Source organism: Saccopteryx bilineata, chromosome 1, assembly GCF_036850765.1.
Source record: "Saccopteryx bilineata isolate mSacBil1 chromosome 1, mSacBil1_pri_phased_curated, whole genome shotgun sequence".
Classification (NCBI taxonomy): Eukaryota; Metazoa; Chordata; class Mammalia; order Chiroptera; family Emballonuridae; genus Saccopteryx; species Saccopteryx bilineata.
Window position 1 is genome coordinate 13626764 of NC_089490.1, and position 22603 is coordinate 13649366.

At 44.1% G+C, this 22603-nt stretch overlaps 1 protein-coding gene and 1 long non-coding RNA gene across 3 annotated transcripts in view; one reads left to right on the forward strand and one right to left on the reverse strand.

The window, feature by feature from the left end:
* FKBP5 (FKBP prolyl isomerase 5) overlaps positions 1-22603 on the reverse strand; it is a 116028-nt gene that overhangs the window by 29432 nt on the left and 63993 nt on the right. For both annotated transcript variants that reach the window (XM_066234957.1, XM_066235036.1), the window contains exons 4-5: positions 10241-10383; positions 9176-9290 (exon numbers count right to left, since the gene is read on the reverse strand). In XM_066234957.1, coding sequence (XP_066091054.1) covers positions 9176-9290; positions 10241-10383 — 258 coding nt within the window. The remainder of the gene's footprint in view (positions 1-9175; positions 9291-10240; positions 10384-22603) is intronic.
* LOC136308016 (uncharacterized) lies at positions 4707-9235 on the forward strand. Its single transcript, XR_010726039.1, has 4 exons — positions 4707-6558; positions 7918-8055; positions 8978-9017; positions 9111-9235. It is a non-coding gene; the product is annotated as an uncharacterized lncRNA (long non-coding RNA).

Consider the following 22603-nt stretch of genomic DNA (forward strand, 5'->3'; position numbering starts at 1 on the left):
GATAGTGAGACAGACTCCCTGCATGCACCCCAGCTGGGATCCACCTGGCAACCTCATTTAGGGCCAATGCTCCAGTACTGAGCTATTTTTAGTGCCTGGGGCCACACTCTGACCAATTGAGCCACTGGTTGCAGGAGGGGAAAGAGGGAGAGAGGGGAGAGAAGAAGGAGGGGAGAGAAGCAGATGGTCACCTCTTTTGTGTGCCCTGACCGGGTATCAAACCAGGGATGTCCACATGTTGGGCTGACGCTCCATCCACTGAGCCACCAGCCAGGGCCAATAATCATATTCTTAATTTCCAGAAACTTTATCCTCCTTTTCCTTTTTCAAAGAAGCTGGTTGTTTGACTTATAAATTTAGTATCCTGTTAAATATCCCTGAAGACAGTAATTACTATTTTAAAAGCTCTCGTCTGTTTCTTCTTAGCTCACCTTGGTTCTTCTCTTTCATGGTATTTGCTGATTATTCTTTGTTGTCTGACCATATTACAGAGGAAGGATTAAGCAAGATCGAGTAATTATTGTTACCTCGCACAGGATTTCTAAGCAGTTGAATACATTTCCACGGTAGGCCTTTTCCCAGAGTGGGTGGGCTAATTGTAGAGATCCCTGAGGGAAGACTGCAAATATTTACTAGGCATTCTGAGCTGAGCACGGGGTGCACAGGAAGGCTGGGGACACCTTTCCACTGGTGCTGTATGAAAAAGTTCCTTCTCCTTCAGGAGCAAAACACTTTAGCATATTTACTATTGCGCAGACCTGCTATTTCACTTTCCCCCTTCACATCTGTTTTAAAAGTTCAAAACTACTTCATGTCCTCATCTCTAGTCTGAGTCCTAACATGTGGTGTCTTCTGAGGCAGATCCCTGTTTTATTTTAGAAATCTGGCTCTACTGGCTTTAGCCTAAAAGCAAAAGCCACAGCCAGACCCTGGAGTAGTCCTTCTCCATCCCTGGCTGCAACCTGGAATCACCTAAGAGAGTTTAAAAACAACAACAGAAACTTGTGCCTGAGGAGTCCATCCTTAGAGGTTCGAGACTTTTGTTTGGCCGGTCTGGGCTGAAGCCTGGGCATCAGGGCACAAGCTCCCCAGGTAATTCTAAACTCAGCCAAAGTTGACAACTACTACGATCCACTCTGCTGGCCCAGCTGGCCGTATTGTGCAACAACCTGACCGCCCGCAGCCGGCGCTGGCTCCCCCGTCCAGGCCGACTGTGAGCTTGGAGTCCTGCCCAGGCTCCCTGGGAAGGACGGCATGTACCTCCACGGAGGTTTTCTCTCCACCTGTTTTTGGTTGGCTTTCCCGAGTCTCGTTTCCATCAGCCCAACTCATCTATGTCCCATGTTCCAAAACGGCTCGTAACTTCTGGTCCCTTCTTGCGCCCTCCCCGTGTCCCAGCACCCCACGGAGCCTTTCCTCTGCGCAGAAGCCACTCCCCATCGCACACGTCTGTGGGCTCGGACAGGGAACGGAGGGGAGAGGGAAGGGCACGCCCACCAGCTGCGTCCAGGAGATCCCTCAGCTCAAATGTTCACATCTGAAAACACTGCCCCTTGTCTGCATTCTCTGCATGCAAACCCGGCTGGAGGCGCTGTGCGGCCAGAGGCCAGAGCCCCGGCCAGCCTCCCACGTGCCCGTGCCAGCACCGACTTTAACCAGCCCAGCCATGTGAGGTACCAGGAGCTGGGGGAAGAGGGCTGGTGGCCACTCAGAGCCTTTAGGTCAGTCAGGCCGGATTTTCTAAGAAAGCGAAGCTTAAAAGGAACAATGGAGCCACTCCTGACAAATAAACTAAAGTACGATGATTAACAGTCATCATAATGTCAGGAAAAGGAAAAAACCTAAAAATTGATTTGTAAGCATTAGGATCCTGACAGAGACAGTAAATAAAAAAAAATTTCCTTGAGAAATAAATCCTGTTAAACTAATGTAAGTTTTCTTCACCACAGAGAAACAAACTATTAAAAGGAAGTAAAAGATCACCATTTAATAAAAGGCTTTTGATTCGGCCCACAACTTTATTCTTCAAGAAACAAAAATTCTGAAGAGATCCAATTTAAGTAAAATTACTATTAAGATGAGGTGTAATTAATATGAAGACTTGTCAAGGTCAAATCAAATTAATCAAGGGTTATAGGTCCACTCTGGTAGACCCAAAAGGATTTGCTGATGGACTGAATGTCTGATATAAGAGAAAGTCAAGGATTTCTTTCCTTAAATCTATTTAAAGAAAGAGAAAAAAAAATTATAAAAACATAAAATAGAGGGGATCCATCCTTCTTCATTTAACTGTCCACAGACTGCTGGGGGGGGGGGTTATTATTCCAATTTTACAGATAAGAAAACTAGATGCTCATGGTGATTAAGTAACTTGTGTGAAGTCATAAAAATATCCAGATTCCAAATACAGGGTAGGCAAAAGTAGTTTTACAGTTGTGAGAAAGCACAACAGTTTATTCTTGTATTATTGTTTATTAATTATTGCATTATTTTCCATATAAACAACTCTAAACCTACTTTTGTCCCACCCTGTATAATCCAAGCCTATTCTCCCAAAAGCCTGTGTGGCCCCCTCCCCCGACTACTCACGTACAGAAGGGGCACTTAGTAACTCTTGTGTTTCCATAAGAACCTATTACAATGAACGATCACTGTCTACTGCTCTCTGTCACTCTAGAACTAGATTTCGTTCTAGGATTTCTACCTGGTTTTGAATCTACGTGTATGGCTGATGCTACAAAAATAACAGCAAGCCAGGCCCTGGCCAGGTAGCTCCAATGGGTAGAGCCTGGTCCCAATATGCCACGGTTGTGGGTTCTATCCCCAGTCAGGGCACATATAAGAAGCAACCAATGAATGCACAACTAAGTGGAACAACAAATCAATGTTTTTTTCCTCTCTCTATAATCAATAAAAAACAAACAAACAAACAAGGGCACACCAGTCAAGTCTGAGAAAACTTCAACAACAATGTAATCTTGGTTTCTGACAGGGACCACTTCTAAGTCAGTTGTCCTCCTCCCACACACAGCTACCTTGTTCCAGAGAAGGAAAGCAGGGCACCCTAGCCTTAATAAATGAAAATACAACACAATTAAATCTTATAAAACTGATTTGCTCTGCTCCAGAACACTGAAAAGGAGTTCTGGAAGAAAAAGTAAAAATTAAAAAAAAATTGTTTATTGATTTTTACAGAGAAAGAGAGAGAGAGAGAAGAGGGAGAGCAGGAAACATTAACTCATAGTTGCTTCTCACATGTGCCTTGACTGGGCAAGCCGGGGGCCTTGAACTGGCGACCCAAGCACTCCAAGTCGATGCGTTATCCACTGCCCAGGAAAGTATGATCTAACAAGATGAGAGACAAAAGATTAGTCATCGCGGACCTGTGGTGGCACAGTGGATTAAGTGGTTAACCTGGAATACTAAGGTCGCCAGTTGGAAACCCTGGGCTTGCCTGCTCAAGGCCCATCTACGTTTCTCTCTCTCTCTCTCTCTCTCTCTCTCTCTCTCTCTCTCTCTCTCTCTCTCGACTTAGTAAGTTAAAAAAAAAAGGTAAATCATTGTGGCCCTGGCCAGGTGGCTCAGAGGACAGAGCATCATCCCGGGTTCAATCCCAGTCAGGGCACATACAAGAAACAATCAATGAGTATGTATACAATTGAATGGAAACATACAAGAAACAATCAATGAGTATGCATACAATTGAATGGAACTCAGTGGAACAATGAGTTGATGCTTCTCTCCCCCCCTCCCCTGTCCCTCCCCTCTTCAAATCAATGAAAATTTTTTTAAGAAAAAGATTAGTCGTTGCCTTTCCTTAATATATTTAAAAACAGAAAATAAAATTACATAGATTATTCACCTACATTTTAAATATTCCATTCATAGTATATTGCTCTTCTTGCAAAAAGGATGGGGATATAAGAAAAAAAATACATGTATCTGCTCATTTCTGCAGAAGAAATACACAAATAAACCAGAAATGAGGAGGCTGATGACCTACAGGAGGACATAATGGGGAAATGAGAACAGGTCAGTAGGCAGGAGGTGGAGGCAGCACTCCTGGGCCTTTTGTATCAAGTTGGCCCTCCCCACCTGAAGGTAAAAAAACATTCAGGGGGGGGGAAAGTTACACTGTTGCTAACGTGCACTAAATGGTTAGGCCTGTGATGATTGCGTCTGTACTGAACATGCAGACTTTTATTTTATGTCATTATTCTAAACAAAACGGTGTAACAACTATTTGCAGAGCAATTATATTGCATTAGGTATTCTAAGTAATCTAGAGATGATTTAAAGTATAAGGAAAAATGTTTTTAGGTTACCTGCAAGTACCTTTTTTTTTTTTTTTTTTTTACAGAGACAGAGAGAGTCAGAGAGAGGGACAGACAGGGAATGGAGAGAGATGAGAAGCATCAATCATCAGTTTTTTGTTGTGACACCTTAGTTGAAGGTGCACTCTCATATGTGCCTTGACCGTGGGCCTCCAGCAGACCGAATGACCCCTTGCTCAAGCCAGCGACCTTGGGTCCAACCTGGTGAGCTTTGCTCAAACCAGATGAGCCCGTGCTCAAGCTGGCGACCTTGGGGTCTTGAACCCGGGCCCTCCACATCCCAGTCTGACACTCCATCCACTGTGCCACCGCCTGGTCAGGCCAAGTACCATTTTATATAAGGGACTTGAGCATCAGCAGATTTTGGTTGTCTACCGGGATCTGGGGGGAATACAGTATGTCCTGGAATCAACTCCCCGAGGATACTGAGGGGTGACGGCAGTTTGGAATTTCATGGTAATGCTTCCCATATCCACCCCCCTGCCACCCAAAAAGAATAATTACAATGATCCTGAGTGTGGGGGAAACCGCAGGTGGAATGCAAATATAACAAATAAATACAGCTTTCACAAATGTGTAACACCCTAATGAAGGAAGTGAGGAAGAAAAGAACTAACCTAAGTTGGAAAACAGTGTTTTCAATGTATGCTATACGGCTAATAACAAAGAGAACGATACACAAATATCTCCTACTTAGGAAATTTATTTTTCACAGGGCGTGCATGAGTTGGTAATTCTGAAACTACTTTCTGTATATACTGTGATTGAACAAATAAATATAGTATAGATGACGAGAGCCAAGTTTCTCACTTGGGGAGAAAGCAGTTTCAAACGAGCAGAGGAAGAGGGCGAGGACATCCAGCTACGGCACTGGACTGGGACGGGAAGCGTCAGGATGGACCGTGGTTTTCAAAGTACACACAGACCAGTAGAGAAATACACGCAGATGTGTGTCTATGCATACTGAGGTCCATGCACTTCCTAGCTCTGTCTGCTAAGAAGTTCTAGAAGCAGTAACATTCCAGAGCATGAGTAAACCCAGCACTCAGATCTTACTTTATAAATACCATTCTCCAATAAGAGAAATCAGAGTTCCTTGGGAAATGGTTCATTTGAGTCCTGGGGCAGCGGAATGACAAAATGGGTCTAGGGCAGCTGTGGTGTCCAAAGAAAAAAAGGTGCCTAAAACCCACGAAGAGATGGTAACAGGAAACAGTAACCCCGCTGAAGGAGAGCCTCCAATGGACAATGGTGGGGCAATGAGAGCAACAAAATAAGAAGAGGCCTGACCAGGCAGTGGCGCAGTGGATGGAGCGTCAGACTGGGATGTGGAGGACCCAGGTTCGAGACCCCGCGCTCATCTGGCTTGAGCAAAGCTCACCAGCTGGGACCCAAAGTCGTTGGCTTGAGCAAGGGGTTACTCGGTCTGCTGAAGGCCTGCGGTCAAGGCATATATGAGAAAGCAATCAATGAAAAACTAAGGTGTCACAACGAAAAACTGATGATTGATGCTTCTCATCTCTCTCCGTTCCTGTCTGTCTGTCCCTGTCTATCCCTCTCTCTGACTCTCTCTGTAAAAAAAACAACAAAAAAACCCCAAAACAAAAAAACAAAATAAGAAGAGTAGTGTACAAAAATCTACACAATAAAATAAATGCCCATGGGTCCATAATGATAGAAATCAACTGAGTAAACAGGGGAGAAGAGGCTGCTAATTCCAACTAAATATAGAAGAAACATTAAATATTTAAAGAAATCACTATTAGGAAAATACCACACTAAGAAATGCTGCATGCAAAAACCATGCATGGATGTTAATTATAATCAGCGTGTGAAGGTGCTATGCCAAAGATGTTTGCACAGTCTTCTAGTATTGCCCTCCCAATGAGATACCTAGTAATGACAAAGGGAAGACACAGTCACTTTACAGGGGAGAAACATGACAGGCCCCGCCTCTACCAAGTGACTCAAGTCACATCACTAGCAATGAGACTCCAACATCCTGTACCTCTTGATAACGAGAAGGGCACAACATCACTTATGTAGTATTTCTCCAAAAAGGCATAACCTTAATATAATCATGGGAAAACATCAGACAAACCCAAACGGAGGGATATTCTACAGCATCACTGGTCAGCTGTCTTACAAAAGTGTTCACGAATGTCATGAAAAGCACACCAAGACTGACGAAGCCTCAGCCTGGAGTGGACTAGGGAGAGACATGGTAAGTAAATGCAATGTTGGGTCCTGAACATGATCATGGACCAGAGAGAGGACGTCAGTGTGGCAACTGGTGAAATCCAAGCAAGATCTGTTGAAAAGTTAATAGTATTGTATCAGTGTTAGTTTCCTGATTTTGGTAAATGTACTGTGGTTCGGTAAGATGTTTAAATTAGAAACAGTTGGATGAAGTATATAAGGGATTCTCTGTACTAGTTTTACAACTTTTCTCTAAGTTGAAAATTATATAAAAACAAAAAGTTTTTAAAAATGACTCATTGAAATATCATCAAAAGCATGATTTGATTTAATTTAGCCTGCTCCAAAGTTGATTCTGCAGTGGTAGTTTTGTGATACTGTTCATAACTGGGAAAAGGTTCTCCTTTTATTTTTTTATTTTTCTGAAGTGAGAAGCAGGGAGGCAGTCAGACAGACTCCCGCATGAGCCTTACCAGGATCCACCCAGCATGCCCATCGGGGGCAAGGCTCTGCCCATCTGGGATGCTGCTCCGCTGCAATCAGAGCCATTCTAGTGCCTGAGACGAGGCCATGGAGCCATCCTTAGCACCCAGGCCAACTTTGCTCCAATGGAGCCTTGGCTGCGGGAGGGGAAGAGAGAGAAAGAGAGAAAGGAGAGGGGGAAGGATAGAGAAACAGATGGGCGCTTCTCCTGTGTGCCCTGGCCAGGAATTGAACCCAGGACTTCCACATGCCAGGCCGACGCTCTACCGCTGAGCCAACAGGCCAGGGCCTCCTTTTAATTTTTAAAAAAATTTTCCTGGGCCTTGACCAGCTGGCTTATGGCCCTGGGTGTGGATGTCCCAGGTTTGATTTCTGGTCAGAGCACACAGGAGAAGCGACCATCTGCTTCTCCACCCGTCCCCTTCCCTTCTCTCCCTCTCTCTTCTCCCACAGCCATGGCTTAATTGGAGCAAGTAGGCTCCGGGTACTGAGGATGGCTCCATGGTCTTGCCTCAGGTGCTGAAATAGCTCAGTTGCCAAACAACAGAGTTGTGGCCTCAGATGCAGAGCACTGCCCTATAGGAGGTTTGCTGGGTGGATCCTGATCACGGCACATGCAGACATCTATCTCTCTGCTTCCCCTGCGTCTCACTTAGGAAAAAGAAATTTTTTTCCTTTTTATTTAGTTGACAAAAATCTTCCAGCTCTAATATATTATAAATTGTCGAATGTGGGGAGTCACTGTATCATAGGAAAAAAGTACCTACTTTTGTATATGTTTGACATTTTTCATAATTAAAATTTTAAATACATGGTATACAGAAGCTTTTTTAAGTGCTTGTTAATAAACGGTAGACAATTTTCTATCTTTCTTGCACCTTTCATGAACCGCCTGCCGCAGTGTGTAAGAAGAGTGGAAGCTCAGAGAGGCAAGGGCCAGTTAGAGCCAGCGGAAGCCGGAGGTATCCCCGATTCCGGGTCTGGGCATCTCTCCAGCGTTACACATCTGAGCTCTTCTTCGTTTCCTGTAAATCTTACTGTGAGTGATAACTAGGTAAACAGTAATACTATTGATAATTATGTATTTCCAATTACCAAAAAAACACACAACTAATTTGGACTAATTTGCCAGGCTCGTAGAAATGAAATATGGGTCCAAAGTGGTATATACAATATTAGAGATGAGAAAATAAGCTATTCTAGTTTACAGTTTTAAATGAACTCTTTATTTTAACACAGGCCTTTTATTCGTGGTGCCATCCTTGTTTAGTGATTTGAATTTTTTTCTTAATGAAACCATTCCTCCGTTTTCTCACAACTCTTTTTTTGAAGTACTTCCAACATTTAACCGTGCAGAAAGCATTTATGAACATGTGTGTGAGGCACTGCAGGTGACGCTGAAAACAGAAGGACGAGAATCTCCTAGAGCTGGCGCACCGCAGTACGGGGAAATGGGCAGATGCCCGTCACAGCAGTGACTGACAAGCGGGCGGCGCGCACAGCGGTCTGCACAGCGTGCCCTGGGAGGAGAGTGATTCGTCATCCTAGTCCTCAGCAGTGTCCTTACTCCCAATTTAGCAAATGGAAAAACAGGATAGCCTCAGGTCACTCAACAAATGGCAAGGCAGACCTTGAACCCAGGCCTCCACCATGATGTAGGACAGAATGAGCACTATCGTCCAATTTGATCAAACTAAAATGACAAACCCCTTTACCTTGAAGACAGCCGGTGGGACGGGGTTGAGAGGACTAAGGGGCCTTACAGTCGACTGCTCTGTACAGTAACTCTGCAACCGGCAATGTACATAATGTCTCTAAACACACTGTTCTCATCTTGGGAAACTAACCCTTACCATATCGGGCTACTGTGAGGAATAAATGAATAAGTATTTAGGGTAAGGAGTCCAGAGAGTAAGAATCCCTTGACGGATGGCCTATCCTTTTATTCACGTTTGTCCAAGTTTGTAGGGGCTGGCACAGCACCTGGCACGTGCACGTTGAGTAAGTATTTACTAAATTAAATCGTTATCAAATAATTATCAAATTTAAAATGAATTCTTGAGACACATTCAATATAGTCATTTCTATAAACAGGTCTGAAGAAAGAAATCTCCATTTCATCCACATCCACGGAGCCCCCCCCACCCCCACGTGCTTACTTTCCACCTTGGCTCCCTCGTTGGGGTATGAATAGCCTTCCCCTTTGTGTTTGATTCTTCGGATAATGCCTCCATCTTCAAACAGATCCTCTCCTTTGAAATCAAGGAGCTCAATCTAGAAAGGAAAAAGATTTGGCTGAGAAAAGAGCAAACAAAGCCAATTCAACATACTTACAGGCCAGGGCAACCCTCCTCCTTTCATTATACAAAATAAAACTCACTCATATTTACATTTATATGTATACGTGCATCTTAGTCACTGGAAGAGGAGGAAAAACCGAACGCTGCACCTCTGATACCTGGAGAGAACCCTCCTGTAATGACAGTGTCTGGGACCACACCCTGTGGGGAGCGGAGCCCCGGCAGACAGGAAGTACTAGGAAACTGCTTGCTGGGCAGAGCGCCAGAGCTACAGAGTGCTGGCCCGAAACTATTTTGTCTGACTCCAGAGACCACCCCTTTCCCATTCCAGACTCACGGAATTCCCTTCTTAAAATGTAAGAATAAATCCTACAAAATCAGGCCTATAACCACCCAAGGGTGTCTTTTACCTACCATAGTTACAGAGTTTCAAGAATATCCCTCCCTTGATTTAAAAATCAGGTTTGACCAAATATAAATATGTGCAATTCACCACACGATGAATAACTTACTATCACCCCCTACTGTGTCTAATGAGATCTGTGACATTTGTAAACCTTTATAATAGGAAAATACTTTTCAACTCGATTGAGGCCTCTTTCAACCTCTCTGTCCCACAGTCCCAGTCTGTCTTCTGGTCAGCTTTAATACGTCATACTCACACAACTGACCAGACCTTTATTCCTAAGCCTGGTCGCTTGTTTATTTGAATATGACCTTTCTGTGCCAGAGACACGTTTCTAAGAAAGCGCTGGCACACACCCCTTGGGTTTGTGGGAAACAATTCAAGAAGCCAAGCTCCAAAAGAAATAAATTGGATCTCATTCTCAACAGCAAGCTTAGCTCCTTGCTCCCCTGCCTGTTGCTTCAGAACCAGCACTACAGCAGAGCAGATGCTGACAAGACAGCATCACAGAGCCTTACCTCAAAAAAGAGAGTTGCGTTGGAGGGAATTTTGGGGACATTGCCAGCCGAGCCATATGCATATTCCGGTTTGCATAGCATATGGCAAATCTCTCCTTTCTTCATGGTAGCCACCCCGATGTCCCACGCCTTGATAACCTGGCCTAAGAGAAAGGAAAAGGTAAGACCGAAACTGCAATTATGTTAGGTTAAGTCTTGGTTTGCTGATGTGCAGCTTAGCCCAAGTGACTCCACTTTGGACCAGTTGTCTCTGTTTTAACAACAGCTATAGGCCATATTTAAAAAGATTGAACTGTCATAACACAAAAGTTGAAACAAATTTCCAATTCTTTACACTACATACTCAGCTAGGAAATAAGGTCTACAGAAGCACTCAGTAAAAGCTACACACTGAGAAATAAATTATGATTTTTTCTTGAGGGCTATCAGAAGAGACTCTGCTGAGGAGGAAAAAGTATCAATTTCTCACCATCTTGAGATTAAGTCTTTGAAAGGTGGAATATAATCTTTGAAATGTAGTTGGGTTGCAGTTGTTGCTTAATTTATAATTTCAACCATAATAATAAATGAGTGTTTTCTAGGCAGAGATGAAACAAAAGCGTATAAAAATGAAATTTGTCCTAAGAAAGCATAAAATTTAGTTGGGGAGAGAAAAACAACAAATAAGAGATAACAGACAAGAATCAACTGCATGAAAGAGACCATGAAACAGCTTTTTTTCCTTAAAAATTAGCATAAGGAAAAATTCTTTTTTCTAAAAAATAAAAACAAAAGGGTATGTGTCTTTTTGTCAGATCACAAGAACCACAGAATTCAGATTTTTTTTTGTTTGCCTCATTGCGGGAAACTAAAGTTAATCTTACTGCTCAACTACAGAACCATATTTTAGCCTATATCATCTCCTCTTAAAATAAGCCAAGGGTAAAATATAAAATTAAGATAAAATTTAATTTTATAGGTCAATAAAAAAACTTAAGTATTGAAAGTGAGACCGGGTAAACGATGAGCCCCAGAGGAAGTGAATTCTGGAGAGCGTGTGTCTTGAACTGAGAGCTGGCGGCAGGGTAACGGGAGGGGGACCCTATACGAAGGTGTGTAAGTGGCAAGAGGGACAAAGCATTTGAGACTCATGACCTCAGCTTTGTTTTCCGTGTTATAACTTCTCAAAGTATCAGATACACTTATCTTAAAGTTTATATAATATATGCCTATTTATCAAAACACATGAAAAATATATAAAGTGAAAGATAAAAAAAGGTCAAACATTTCCGGTTAGGTTTCTTTTGTATCCTCCCAGTATGTGCTGCTGCTTTTTAAATCACAAATGATAGCATACTATACATTTGGTTCTGAACTGCTTTTTTATTTAATAAATAAATGCTCCTCAACTTAGGATGGCAGTATACATGGGTCAACCCAATGTAAGCAGAAAATAGACTAAGTGGAAATGCATTTAATGCACCAACCTACCGAATATCAGTCTAGTCCAGCCAGTTTCTACCGACTGTGCATTGCTTTTCTACATTGTGAGAAATTGTAAGTCAAACCACAGTAAGCCAAGGATCATCTGTATTTTGATCTTTCTCTGCCAACAGAAATGAGAATATGCATTTTAGAGGTTCAAAGTAGCCTGCTTGAACCTCAGACCGCCTGGCTTTAAATACCAAGTCTACCCCTTACTTTATAGTTATCTGACCTTATGCAAGTTCTTTAACTTCTGTTAAGTAATAACAGATACCAGTAGCTACCATAATATAGTACCTGCCATAAAATTGTTATAAGAATTATTAAACAGAATACGTCAAATGCACGACATAGTGCCTGGCATGGAATACGTATTTAATAAAGGATAACGTTCATTACAATCACTGAAAATACAAATACGTCAGCCAGCGTACCATCCCAGTCCCTCTCCTATTGGGACACATAGCACCAACAGTGCTCTAATAAGGACATTTGTCCCCATGTTTGCCTGCTTTGTGCAAGTCTGTTTGGAAGGTAAGTGCCAGAAGTGCAAAGGCTATGTGCATTTCCAGTTTGGCAGATGATGCCCACTGCCCTTCTAAGATGGCTGCATCAATTCATATGTCCACGCACGGCCCTCCTGCACAAGAGGCCCCGACCATCAGGAAAGCGTCCCACCTGCTGTGACAGGCTGCTTTCTTGTCGCTGACGCTCTCCAAAGACTGACAGGTTTCAGTGTGGGCCAAAGAGAACAATTTTTTCAACCATTAACTGATACATTTTTTAAAGATTTTATTCATTTTAGAGAGGAAGGAGGGAGGGAGAGAGGGAGGGAGAGAGGTAAAGAGAGAAGGGGGAGGAGCAGGAAGCATCAACACTCATATGTGCTTTGACCAGACAAGCGCAGGGTTTTGAACTGGCGACCTCAGTGTTCCAGGTCCACGCTTTATCCACTGTGCCACCACAGGTCAGGCACCATCAACTGATATTTTAAGACAACTATCTTACCCACTCCTTCAGGAAATTTTTATACTGTGGGGGTTCTCCGGTCTATCTGTTCAAGATGTTTAGCCAACTACTGAGGAGCAGAGGCCTGCTGGGCACTAAGAACTCAGAGGTGGCCGTTCCCTTCTTTCTTCCAAGGAACAGGCAGTATAGCAGTATGCCCAGTGGAGGAGAAAAACCTGTGTACTGTTTCTTCTTTTTAAACAAAGTGTGGTAAACACTAAAGCAGTGTATAAATGAGGAAGGTCTGCCCAAGGGTGAGGGTTGGTGTAAGCAGCAAAAGCTTAATTCACAGATGACCTGTATGCTGGCCTTAGACGCTAGAAACGCCAACCTGTTGGTTAAGTCCACAGGAGCCCCAGGCCAAATAAACCGTGCCCGGGCCTTTGCTTTTCTCCTCACCTGAGAATGTGAAAGCTTCGCTTACTGAATAAAACACACAGAAAAGAGCCAGGATGATACGGACACAGGCGTGTTTCTAGTATCACCAACACTGGGACTCTTTTATCAAAAAGCAAGCATTCCACCCTGATATATAAAAAAATATTAATTACAGAACTCTTAGAAAGTATAGAAAAGCACAAAGAATACAATAAAAAAGACCTCAAATCTCAGCACCTAGGGTAAAGTGTCAATTTCTTGGTTCATTTCCTTCAAATTATATTTTTTGTAGACTTTGCATAGCAAATCTTTACATTCTTAAAAGTCTGGTCATAGTTTATTTGGTTTTATAGTCTGCCCTTTTTTGTGTGACAGACAGAAAGACAGGAAAAGGGACAGATAGGGGCAGAGACAGGAAGGGAGAGAGATGAGAAGCATCAATTCTTCAATGCAGCTCCTTAGTTGTTCATTGACTGCTTTCTCGTATGTGCCTTGACCAAGGGGGTGGGGGCATGGGGGCTACAGCAGAGCGAGTGACCCCTTGCTCAAGCCAGCAACCTTGGGCTTCAAGCCAGCAACCTTTGGGCTCAAGCCAAAGACCATGGGGTCATGTCTATGATGCCACGCTCAAGTCAGAGACCCCATGCTCAAGTTGGTGAGCCTGCACTCAAGCTGGCGACCTCGGGGTTTTGAACCTGGGTCCTCTGTGTCCCGGTCAAACACTCTATCCACTGCGCCACTGCCTGGTGAGGCTATCATCTGCTCTTTATATTTCGTATTACATGAACATTTTTCTTGTTAGAGGATAGTATCTGAAAACATAACTGTTTTTAAATTCTTAAAAATAAATTTAGAGAAAGAGGGAGAGGGAGAAACATGGATTTGCTGTTCCCCTTGCTTACGCATTCACTGGCTGGTTCCTGCATGTGCCCTGACCGGGGATGGGACCCGCAACCTTGGTGTACTTGGGTAACACTCTAACCGACTGTGCTACCAAGCCAAGGCTTGAAGACATGACTTCTAATAACTATATACTATTTCATCTTTTGGATATATTACAATTTTATTACTCCCATTAATAAACATGTCAGTTGTTTGCCTTTTTTTTTTTTTTTTTACTATTATAAAGTTTCAGTGAACAATTTTGGACCTAAATCTTTACAACTTTTTGTTGTATTATAAAGACCTCTTACCTGACACAATCAGGACTGTGGTTGGTAGGTTAAGTTTTTAAAATAATTTTTATTTTCAGTGACAGCTGGCACACATTATCTTCGCCCCAGGTGTACAACACCGTGATTAAACATTTAGCCTCAGAAAGTGTGCTCCCCCAGATAAGGCTGTACACCTGCCACCATACCTAGTACTACATAGTGACCACACTCCCCACGCTGTACTTGCCGTCCTGAAACTGCTTCTGTAGCTGGCAACTTGCACGTCTTACTCCTGCCCCCTTCTCAGTCATCCCTCTGAAACGTTCTGTGTCTGAGTCTGTTTCATTTGTTCATTTATTTTGCTCTTTAGATCCTGCACAGAAGTGAAATCATACGGCATTTTTCTTTCTCTGACTTATTTTACTTAATGTAACACTCTCTAGGTCTGTCCACGTTGCATATGGCAAGATTTCATTTTTTTATGGCTAAGGCATACTTTAATTTAAAATTTTTTCGTGAGAAGCGGGGAGGCAGAGAGACTCCCACATGTGCCCCAACTGGGATCCACCTGGCAAGGGCCTAGGGGGTGATGCTCTGCCTACCTAGGGCCATTGCTCCATTGCTTGGAGCTATTTGAGCACCTGAGGCGAGGCCATGAAGCCATCTTCAGTGCCAGGGGCCAACTTGCTCCAACTGAGCCCTGGCTGTGGGAGCCAACAGGCCAAGGCCATATTCCACTTTATATACATACATCTCATCTCTTATTGATCCAATCTATTGATGGATATTTAGTTTCCTTCTAAATCTTGAATATTGTAAATGATGTTGCAATGAACACAGGGATGTATGTCTACAAATTAGTGTTTGGAGTAAATATCCAGAAGGGGAATGCTGGGTCACTCTTTGTCTTGATATGGCCTTTGCTTGGAAGCCTGTTTTGTCTGATGAAAGTATTGCTACCCCAGCTTTTCTAGCTTGCTTCAACTTCCATAGAATATCTTTTTCTATCCCTTTCAGTCTATGCATTTCTTTTGTTCTGAAATGAATCTCTTGTAGACAGCCTGTTTATAAACCTTGTTTTCTTATCCCCTCAGCCACCTATGTCTTTTTTTTTTTTACAGGGATAGAGAGAGAGTCAGATAGAGGGATAGATAGGGACAGACAGGAACGGAGAGAGATGAGAAGCATCAAACATCAGTTTTTCATTGCGACACCGTAGTTGTTCATTGATTGCTTTCTCATATGTGCCATGACCGTGGGTCTTCAGCAGACTGAGTAACCCCCCGCTCTAGCCAGTGACCTTGAGACCATGCTACTGAGCTTTTTGCTCAAGCCAGATGAGCCCGCGCTCAAACTGGCAACCCTGGGGTCTCGAACCTGGGTCCTTCCGCATCCCAGTCCTACGCTTTATCCACTGCGCCACCGCCTGGTCAGGGCACCTATGTCTTTTGATTGAAGCATTTAACCCATTTACATTTAGAGTAATTATTGATAGGCATGTAGTTACTGCCATTTTATTATTCACATTTTAAATCTTTTTTCCCTTCTTCTTAAAGAAGACACGTTAACATTTTTTGTAATACTGGTTTAGTGATGATGAACCCCTTGAGGTGTTGCTTGTCTGAGTAGCTCTTTATCTGGCCTTCAATTCTAAATGCTGGCTTTGCTGGGGAATCTTGGTTGTGGGCCCTTACTTTTCGTCACTTTGAGTATTTCATGCCAGTCCCTTCTGGCCTACAGTTTCTGTTGAGAAATCAGCTGACAGTCTTACATGAGTTCCTTCACAGGTAACTGCTTTGGTCTTGCTGTTTTTAATACTCTGTTACTGACCTTTGCCATTTTAATCATGATGTACCTTTGTATGGGCTTCTTTGGATTCATCTTGTATGGGACTCTGTGCTTCCTGGACTTATATGTTAGAAAAAATTTTCCATCATGATTTCTTCCAACAGGTTTCTTCTCTTTTTTTTTCTCTCTCTCTATCCCTCCTTTCTTTCTTTTCTTTATCCCTCCTTCCCTCCTTCCTTTCTTTCTCTCTCTTTCTTCTTTCTTTTTTGAGACAGGAACATCAAGCTGCTCCTGTACGTGCCCTGACTGGGAATCGAACCGGCAACCCCTGTGCTCTGGGATGGCGCTCCAGAGCTATCCAGCCAGGGCTTCACTCCTATTGACTTTCAGAGGTAGAGAGAGAAGTGAGAGAGGGGAGGGGGGTCAAACCTGCAAGACTGTTGTTTTGGGACAATGTTCTTAGCCACCTGGGCTAACAGGCCAGGGCCTTCAAACAGGTTTTCAATCCCTTGATCTCTGTCTTGCTCTTCTGGTACCCCTATGATGAGAACGTTGTTACACTTGATGTTATTCCAGGGCCCTTAAAGTAGCCTAAAGCAAAGTAGTTGTTTGTAAATCCAAACAAACTTTGGATTTGTTTTTCTGGGTTTTTTTGTGTGACAGAGAGAAACAGAGAGAGGGACAGATAGGGACAGACAGACAGGAAGGGAGAGAGGTGAGAAGTATCAGTTCTTTGTTGCAGCCCCTTAGTTGTTCATTGATTGCTTTCTCATATGTGCCTTGACGGGGGTGGGGGGGCTACAGCAGACCAAGTGACCCCTTGCTCAAGCCAGAGACCTTGGGCTCAAGCTGGTGAGCCTTGCTCAAACCAGATGAGCCCGTGCTCAAGCTGACGATCTCGGGGTTTTGAACCTGAGTCCTCCACGTCCCAGTCCAGTGCTCTATCCACTGCCACTGCCTGGTCAGATGGATTCTTTTTTTTCTTTTTCCCGTTCTGATTGTTTTCTGCTACCTTGTATTCCAAATCGTAACTTAATCCTCTGCTTCTTCTGATCTTCTGTTGATTCCCTCTAGCATATTAATTTCTGGCTGGTTCTTTTAAATTTTCTCTTTTCAGTGTTTCCTATCTCTTTGTTAAATTTCTCACCGAGTTCAATGAGCATCCTTACAACCAGTGTTTTGAACTCTGCACCTGATAGATTGCTTGTCTCCATTTTGTTTAGTTTTTTTTCTGGAGTCTGTCCTGTTCTTCACTTGGAACATGTTTGTCTCCTCATTGTGGCTGGCTCCCTGTGTTTGCTTCTATGTACTGGGTGGAGCTGCCACATGTCCTGGTCTTAGTAGAGTGGCTCCAGGTGTATCCCTTGTGAGCCCTCCTGCTGTAGCTGAGCTGGATTACTGCTGACACATCAATGGCAGGGACTGGCTCTCAGGCTGATTGGCTGTGAGGACTGGCAAGGACTACAGCAGAGAAGCAGGGACTGACCCCACAGAATAGGGTTGTTCGCTTTAGCAGGGCTCTGGTGCTTGCTAAGCCTGCCCTTTGGGTATGTCATTTGTGGAGGTGGTTGGGTAGTGCTCTGATGTGGTATAAAGCTGGCCACTAGGTGTGTTGGTCCTGGGCTTCTTTGGACAAGCTCTGATGTATGTTAAGTTCAGCTGCTTCCTTTGTTCTGTCTGGGGCCACCTGGTATAAGCAACAAAGTGATCTGCTGATGGGTGCCACTTGTGCTGGGCTTGGAGGTGCCTGGGAGGGGCTAAGCTGCAAACTAATGCTGGCTGCCACTCGTGCCAGGCTTGGGACCACTTAGCAAGAGGTACAGGGCACACCGAGGCCAGATGCTGCTTGTCTGGAGTTTGTGAACCTGTGAGAGATTGAAGGAAAGTCCTCAGGACAAGCCATTTGTATGGAAAAGCCACTGGAAATGACTTGGGTGGGCCTGAAAGTTGGGATGAAGTGGGGTCTCAGGGAACCACCAGGGCGGGGCAAACAGTATTAGCCAGAGCTTTGGAGCCTCCAGGGGGAGGACTCAGTAAAGGAGCAATGGCCTCTGCCACTACTTCTGCCTGGGAGAAAGCTGCCCCTCCAGCCCTCAGCCCTCAGTCAGACCAACAAGTTCCTTCCTATATCTCTCTGGCACTTACTGAGTTGCTGCCCCCGCCCTGGAGCTCGGAGCAAGCAAGTCCAAGAAAGCCTGTGCACTGGGCCTCCAGCAGCCCTCCGTCTCACTCAGCGCAACCCCTGCTGGTCTTCACAGCCGGATCTAAGGGGACTTCTTTTCCCAGCACTGAAACCTGGGGCTGGGACCCCCTTGCTCTTCAGAGAGGGCCTCCGCAGCCATGGTATCCCCCCTAGTTTTCAACCGCCCTGTGCGGGTGTGGGCCAAGCTCTTCAGCAGCTCCACGCTTACCAGTCCAACGTGGCTTCTCCTCTGTGCCCTTAGTTGTAGGACTTGTATTCAGCTGGACTTCAGGTGGTTCTCAATGACGGCTGTTCTGTAGTTTAGTTGTAATTTTGATGTGGTCGTGGGAGGTGAGCACAGACTTTACCTATGATGCCATCTTCACACATCTCTATTACTATTATTTTTTATTTATTTATTTTTTAGTGAGAGAAAGATAGATATGGAGGGACAGAGACAGACAGGGAGAGAGAGAAATGAGAAGTTATCAACTCATAGTTGTGGCACCTTAGTTGTTCACTGACTGCTTTCTCATATGTGTTTTGACTGAAGGGCTCCAGCCAAGCCAGCGACCTTTGGGTTCAAGCCAGCGACCTTAGGCTCAAGCCAGCAACCCCACACTCAAGCTGGTGATCCAGCACTCGAACCAGATGAGCCCATGCTCAAGTCAGTGACCTCGGGGTTTGGAACCTGGGTCCTCAACATCTCAAACCAATGCTTTATCCATTGCACCACCACCTGGTCAGGCCACATCTCTATTACTATTAATTTAAAAAGTTATTAGTGTATCATGCCACAAACACTTCTGATGCACTTGTTTCTACTTGGCTGCAGAGAAAGTCATCCAAAGAAACATTATTTAGCAGAGAAGAGTGGGTCCATTCAATTGATGTTTCTCATCTCTCTCCCTCCCTGTCTGTCCCTATCTGTCCCTCTCTCTGACACTCCCTGTCTCTACCACAAAAAAATAAATAAATAAAATAATAAAAAATAAATAAAGCAGTGTTTTAAATTAAATTCGACTTCTGGTTAAATATAAGTCTTCAGGTAGATATCTGACACCATCCATGAGAGCTTAGAAGCTCACTGTCACTTCAAAAGCATCAAGTAGGCCCTGACCAGTGGTGACACAGTGGATAAAGTTTTGACCTGGGATGCTAAGGACCCAGGTTCAAGCACTGAGGTCGCAGGCTTGAGCGTGGGCTCATCTGGCTTGGGTGCAGTGTTGCTGACTTGAGAATGGAATCATAGATGTGATCCCATGGTTGCTGGCTTGAAGCCCAAGGTTGCTGGCTGGAGCTCAAGGTCATTGGCTTGAGCAAGGGGTCACTGGCTCAGCTGGAGCCATGCCCCCCCCCATCAAGGCATGCGTGAGAAACAATCAGTGAGCAACTAAAGTACCACGACTATGATTTGATGCTTCTCACTCTCCCTCCTTTCCTGTCTCTCTCTCTCTCTCCTCTCTCTCTCTCTCTTTCTCTTCTCTCTCTCTCTCGCTAAAATAGATAGATAGATTGATAGATAAAATAAAAGCATCAAGTGGGATATAGAAAAACATAAAAACAGACCAGGCAGTAAGCAAAACATGTCAAGACACAGGTTTGGGCTTTAATGCTAACTTGGGTTAGCAACTTTGCATTTCTTCTTTAGAGGTCCTGGGGAAAGGACTGTGTCTCCTATGTAGGGAACACTTAAGTCTACTTGCAAAGATAATTGCTGAGAGAAGACATCTTAAATCCATCAACTTCTTGCAGACAGAAATTCAGAAGATAAGAGTTAGATTTTAGGGATGTGGGAACAAAAAGGTCTGCTATGGCCATTCACTCTGAGATCATCTAAACCGGGGGAGTCAACCTTTTTTTTTTTTTTTTTTTTTTTGTATTTTTCTGAAGCTAGAAATGGGGAGAGACAGTCAGACAGACTCCCGCATACGCCTGACCGGGATCCACCTGGCACGCCCACCAGGGGGCGACGCTCTGCCCACCAGGGGGCAATGCTCTGCCCCTCCGGGGCATCGCTCTGCCGTGACCAGAGCCACTCTAGCGCCTGGGGCAGAGGCCAAGGAGCCATCCCCAGTGCCCGGGCCATCTTTGCTCCAATGGAGCCTCGGCTGCGGGAGGGGAAGAGAGAGACAGAGAGGAAGGAGAGGGGAGGTGGAGAAGCAGATGGGCGCTTCTCCTGTGTGCCCTGGCCGGGAATCGAACCAGGGACTTCTGCACGCCAGGCCGACGCTCTACCACTGAGCCAACCGGCCAGGGCCAGGGAGTCAACCTTTTTATACCTACCACCCACTTTTGTATCTCTGTTAGTAGTAAAATTTTCTAACCGCCCACCGGTTCCACAGTAATGGTGATTTATAAAGTAGGGAAGTAACTTTACTTTATAAAATTTATAAAGCAGAGTTACAGCAAGTTTAAGCATATAATAATAATTACTTACCAAGTACTTTATGTCGGATTTTTGCTAAGTTTGGCAGAATAAATCTTTATAAAATAACTTACTATAGTTAAATCTATCTTTTTATTTATACTTTGGTTGCTCTGCTACCGCCCACCATGAAAGCTGGAGTGCCCCCTAGTAGGTGGTAGGGACCAGGTTGACTACCACTGATCTAAACTAATGTCACAGCCATGATGCTGGCCCTTGAGGTTCACATCCCTATATCAACAAAAATGAAAAAACATTTTAATTTAACTGTCATTAGTATCTGATACATGAAAACGAATGGTATTAGATTTTGATTGCTATCTTATTGAAACACAAGGGTAATCTCACGTGAGCCCTGAGATCACTGAGGACCCAAAGGAGGGGGCAGCGCATAGCCAGCACCAGAGCCTGGAGAGAGAACAGCAGGGCAGGGAGCGGAAGGGCTGGGACACAAACACCTGTGAGAACCAGAGAAGCCGGGTGGCAGGCAGGCAGGAAGACTTCAACTCCTTAGTTCCTCACTTGATGCTTCCTTTCCCAGATCACTACTTAGCTCACAATTCAATGATGTTGTGAGGCAGGAAAAAGAATTAAACCCTGAGCCCCTTTTCTCCTGTGCTTAATCTGGGAATGAACTAGAAGTCTGTCATACCTCGAGCAAATATGAATAAAAACATATTGTACATTCACTTATATGTGGAATCCAATGAACAAAGTAAACTAACAAACAAAAGAGAAACAGACCCATAGTTACAGAGAACAGACTGACCGTTGTCAGAGGGGAGGGAGGCTGGGGGGCTAGGTAAAAAAAAATGAAGGAATTAAGCAAAAAAGAAAAATTCATAAACAAAGAAAACAGGATGGTGTTTACTAGAGAAAGAGTAGGGGAAAGGGCTGTAGAAAAAGGTCAAGGGGAGATGAATGAAAAAGACATTGTAATTTAGCCACAACTTTTCAACAGGCAACATGCTCCCCAAAGTTCAATTTCATGTACGGACTATAATTTTCTTACAAGATTCAATAAATAAGAATATTGAGTTAGCTGAAGATATTTAAAAAGCATTTGAAAAGAAATTAGTAAAAATCGCATTTTTAAGACTTGAAAAGAATGGTTATTAATCACTTCCCTCCAAGGACTTCTTTACATCTTTAAAACTGAAGACCCCAAATTTTTACTTTATATCTACAGATAACTCCCATATTAAAAATAAAAGTAGATATATCAGTTTATTTAAATAAAAAGAACCTCATTATGTTAAAATAACTTTTTATGAAAACTAACTATATTTTCCAAGACCAAAAAAAATTAGTGTCTGGCCGATTGGCTCAGTAGATAGAGCGTCGGCCCCGCAGGCAGGTGTGCTGGGTTCGATGCCCGGTCACAGCATACATGAGAAGCAACCATCGGCTTCTCTCCCCCTCCCACTCCCATTCCCTTCTCTCTCTTCTCCTCCAGCAGCCAGTGGCTTAAATGGTTCAAGCATTGGCCCTGGGTGCTGAGACTAGCTCAGATTATCTGCCTCAGGCACTGAGAATAGCTTGTTGATTCAAACATCAGCCCTAGACAGAATTGTCAGGTATATTCTGGTTGGGGGCATCTGGGAGTCTGTTATATCTCCCCTCCTGTAACTTAAAAAAAAAGATTAGCGAGGAAAGTGACATTGTTTTGTAATTCTACAAATGTAAAATATGTCTGACTTAGGGCCCTGGCCGGTTGGCTCAGCGGTAGAGCGTCGGCCTGGCGTGCAGGGGACCCGGGTTCGATTCCCGGGCAGGGCACATAGGAGAAGCACCCATTTGCTTCTCCACCCCCCCTTCCTCTCTGTCTCTCTCTTCCCCTCCCGCAGCCAAGGCTCCATTGGAGCAAAGATGGCCCGGGCGCTGGGGATGGCTCCTTGGCCTCTGCCCCAGGCGCTAGAGTGGCTCTGGTCGTGGCAGAGAGATGCCCCGGAGGGGCAGAG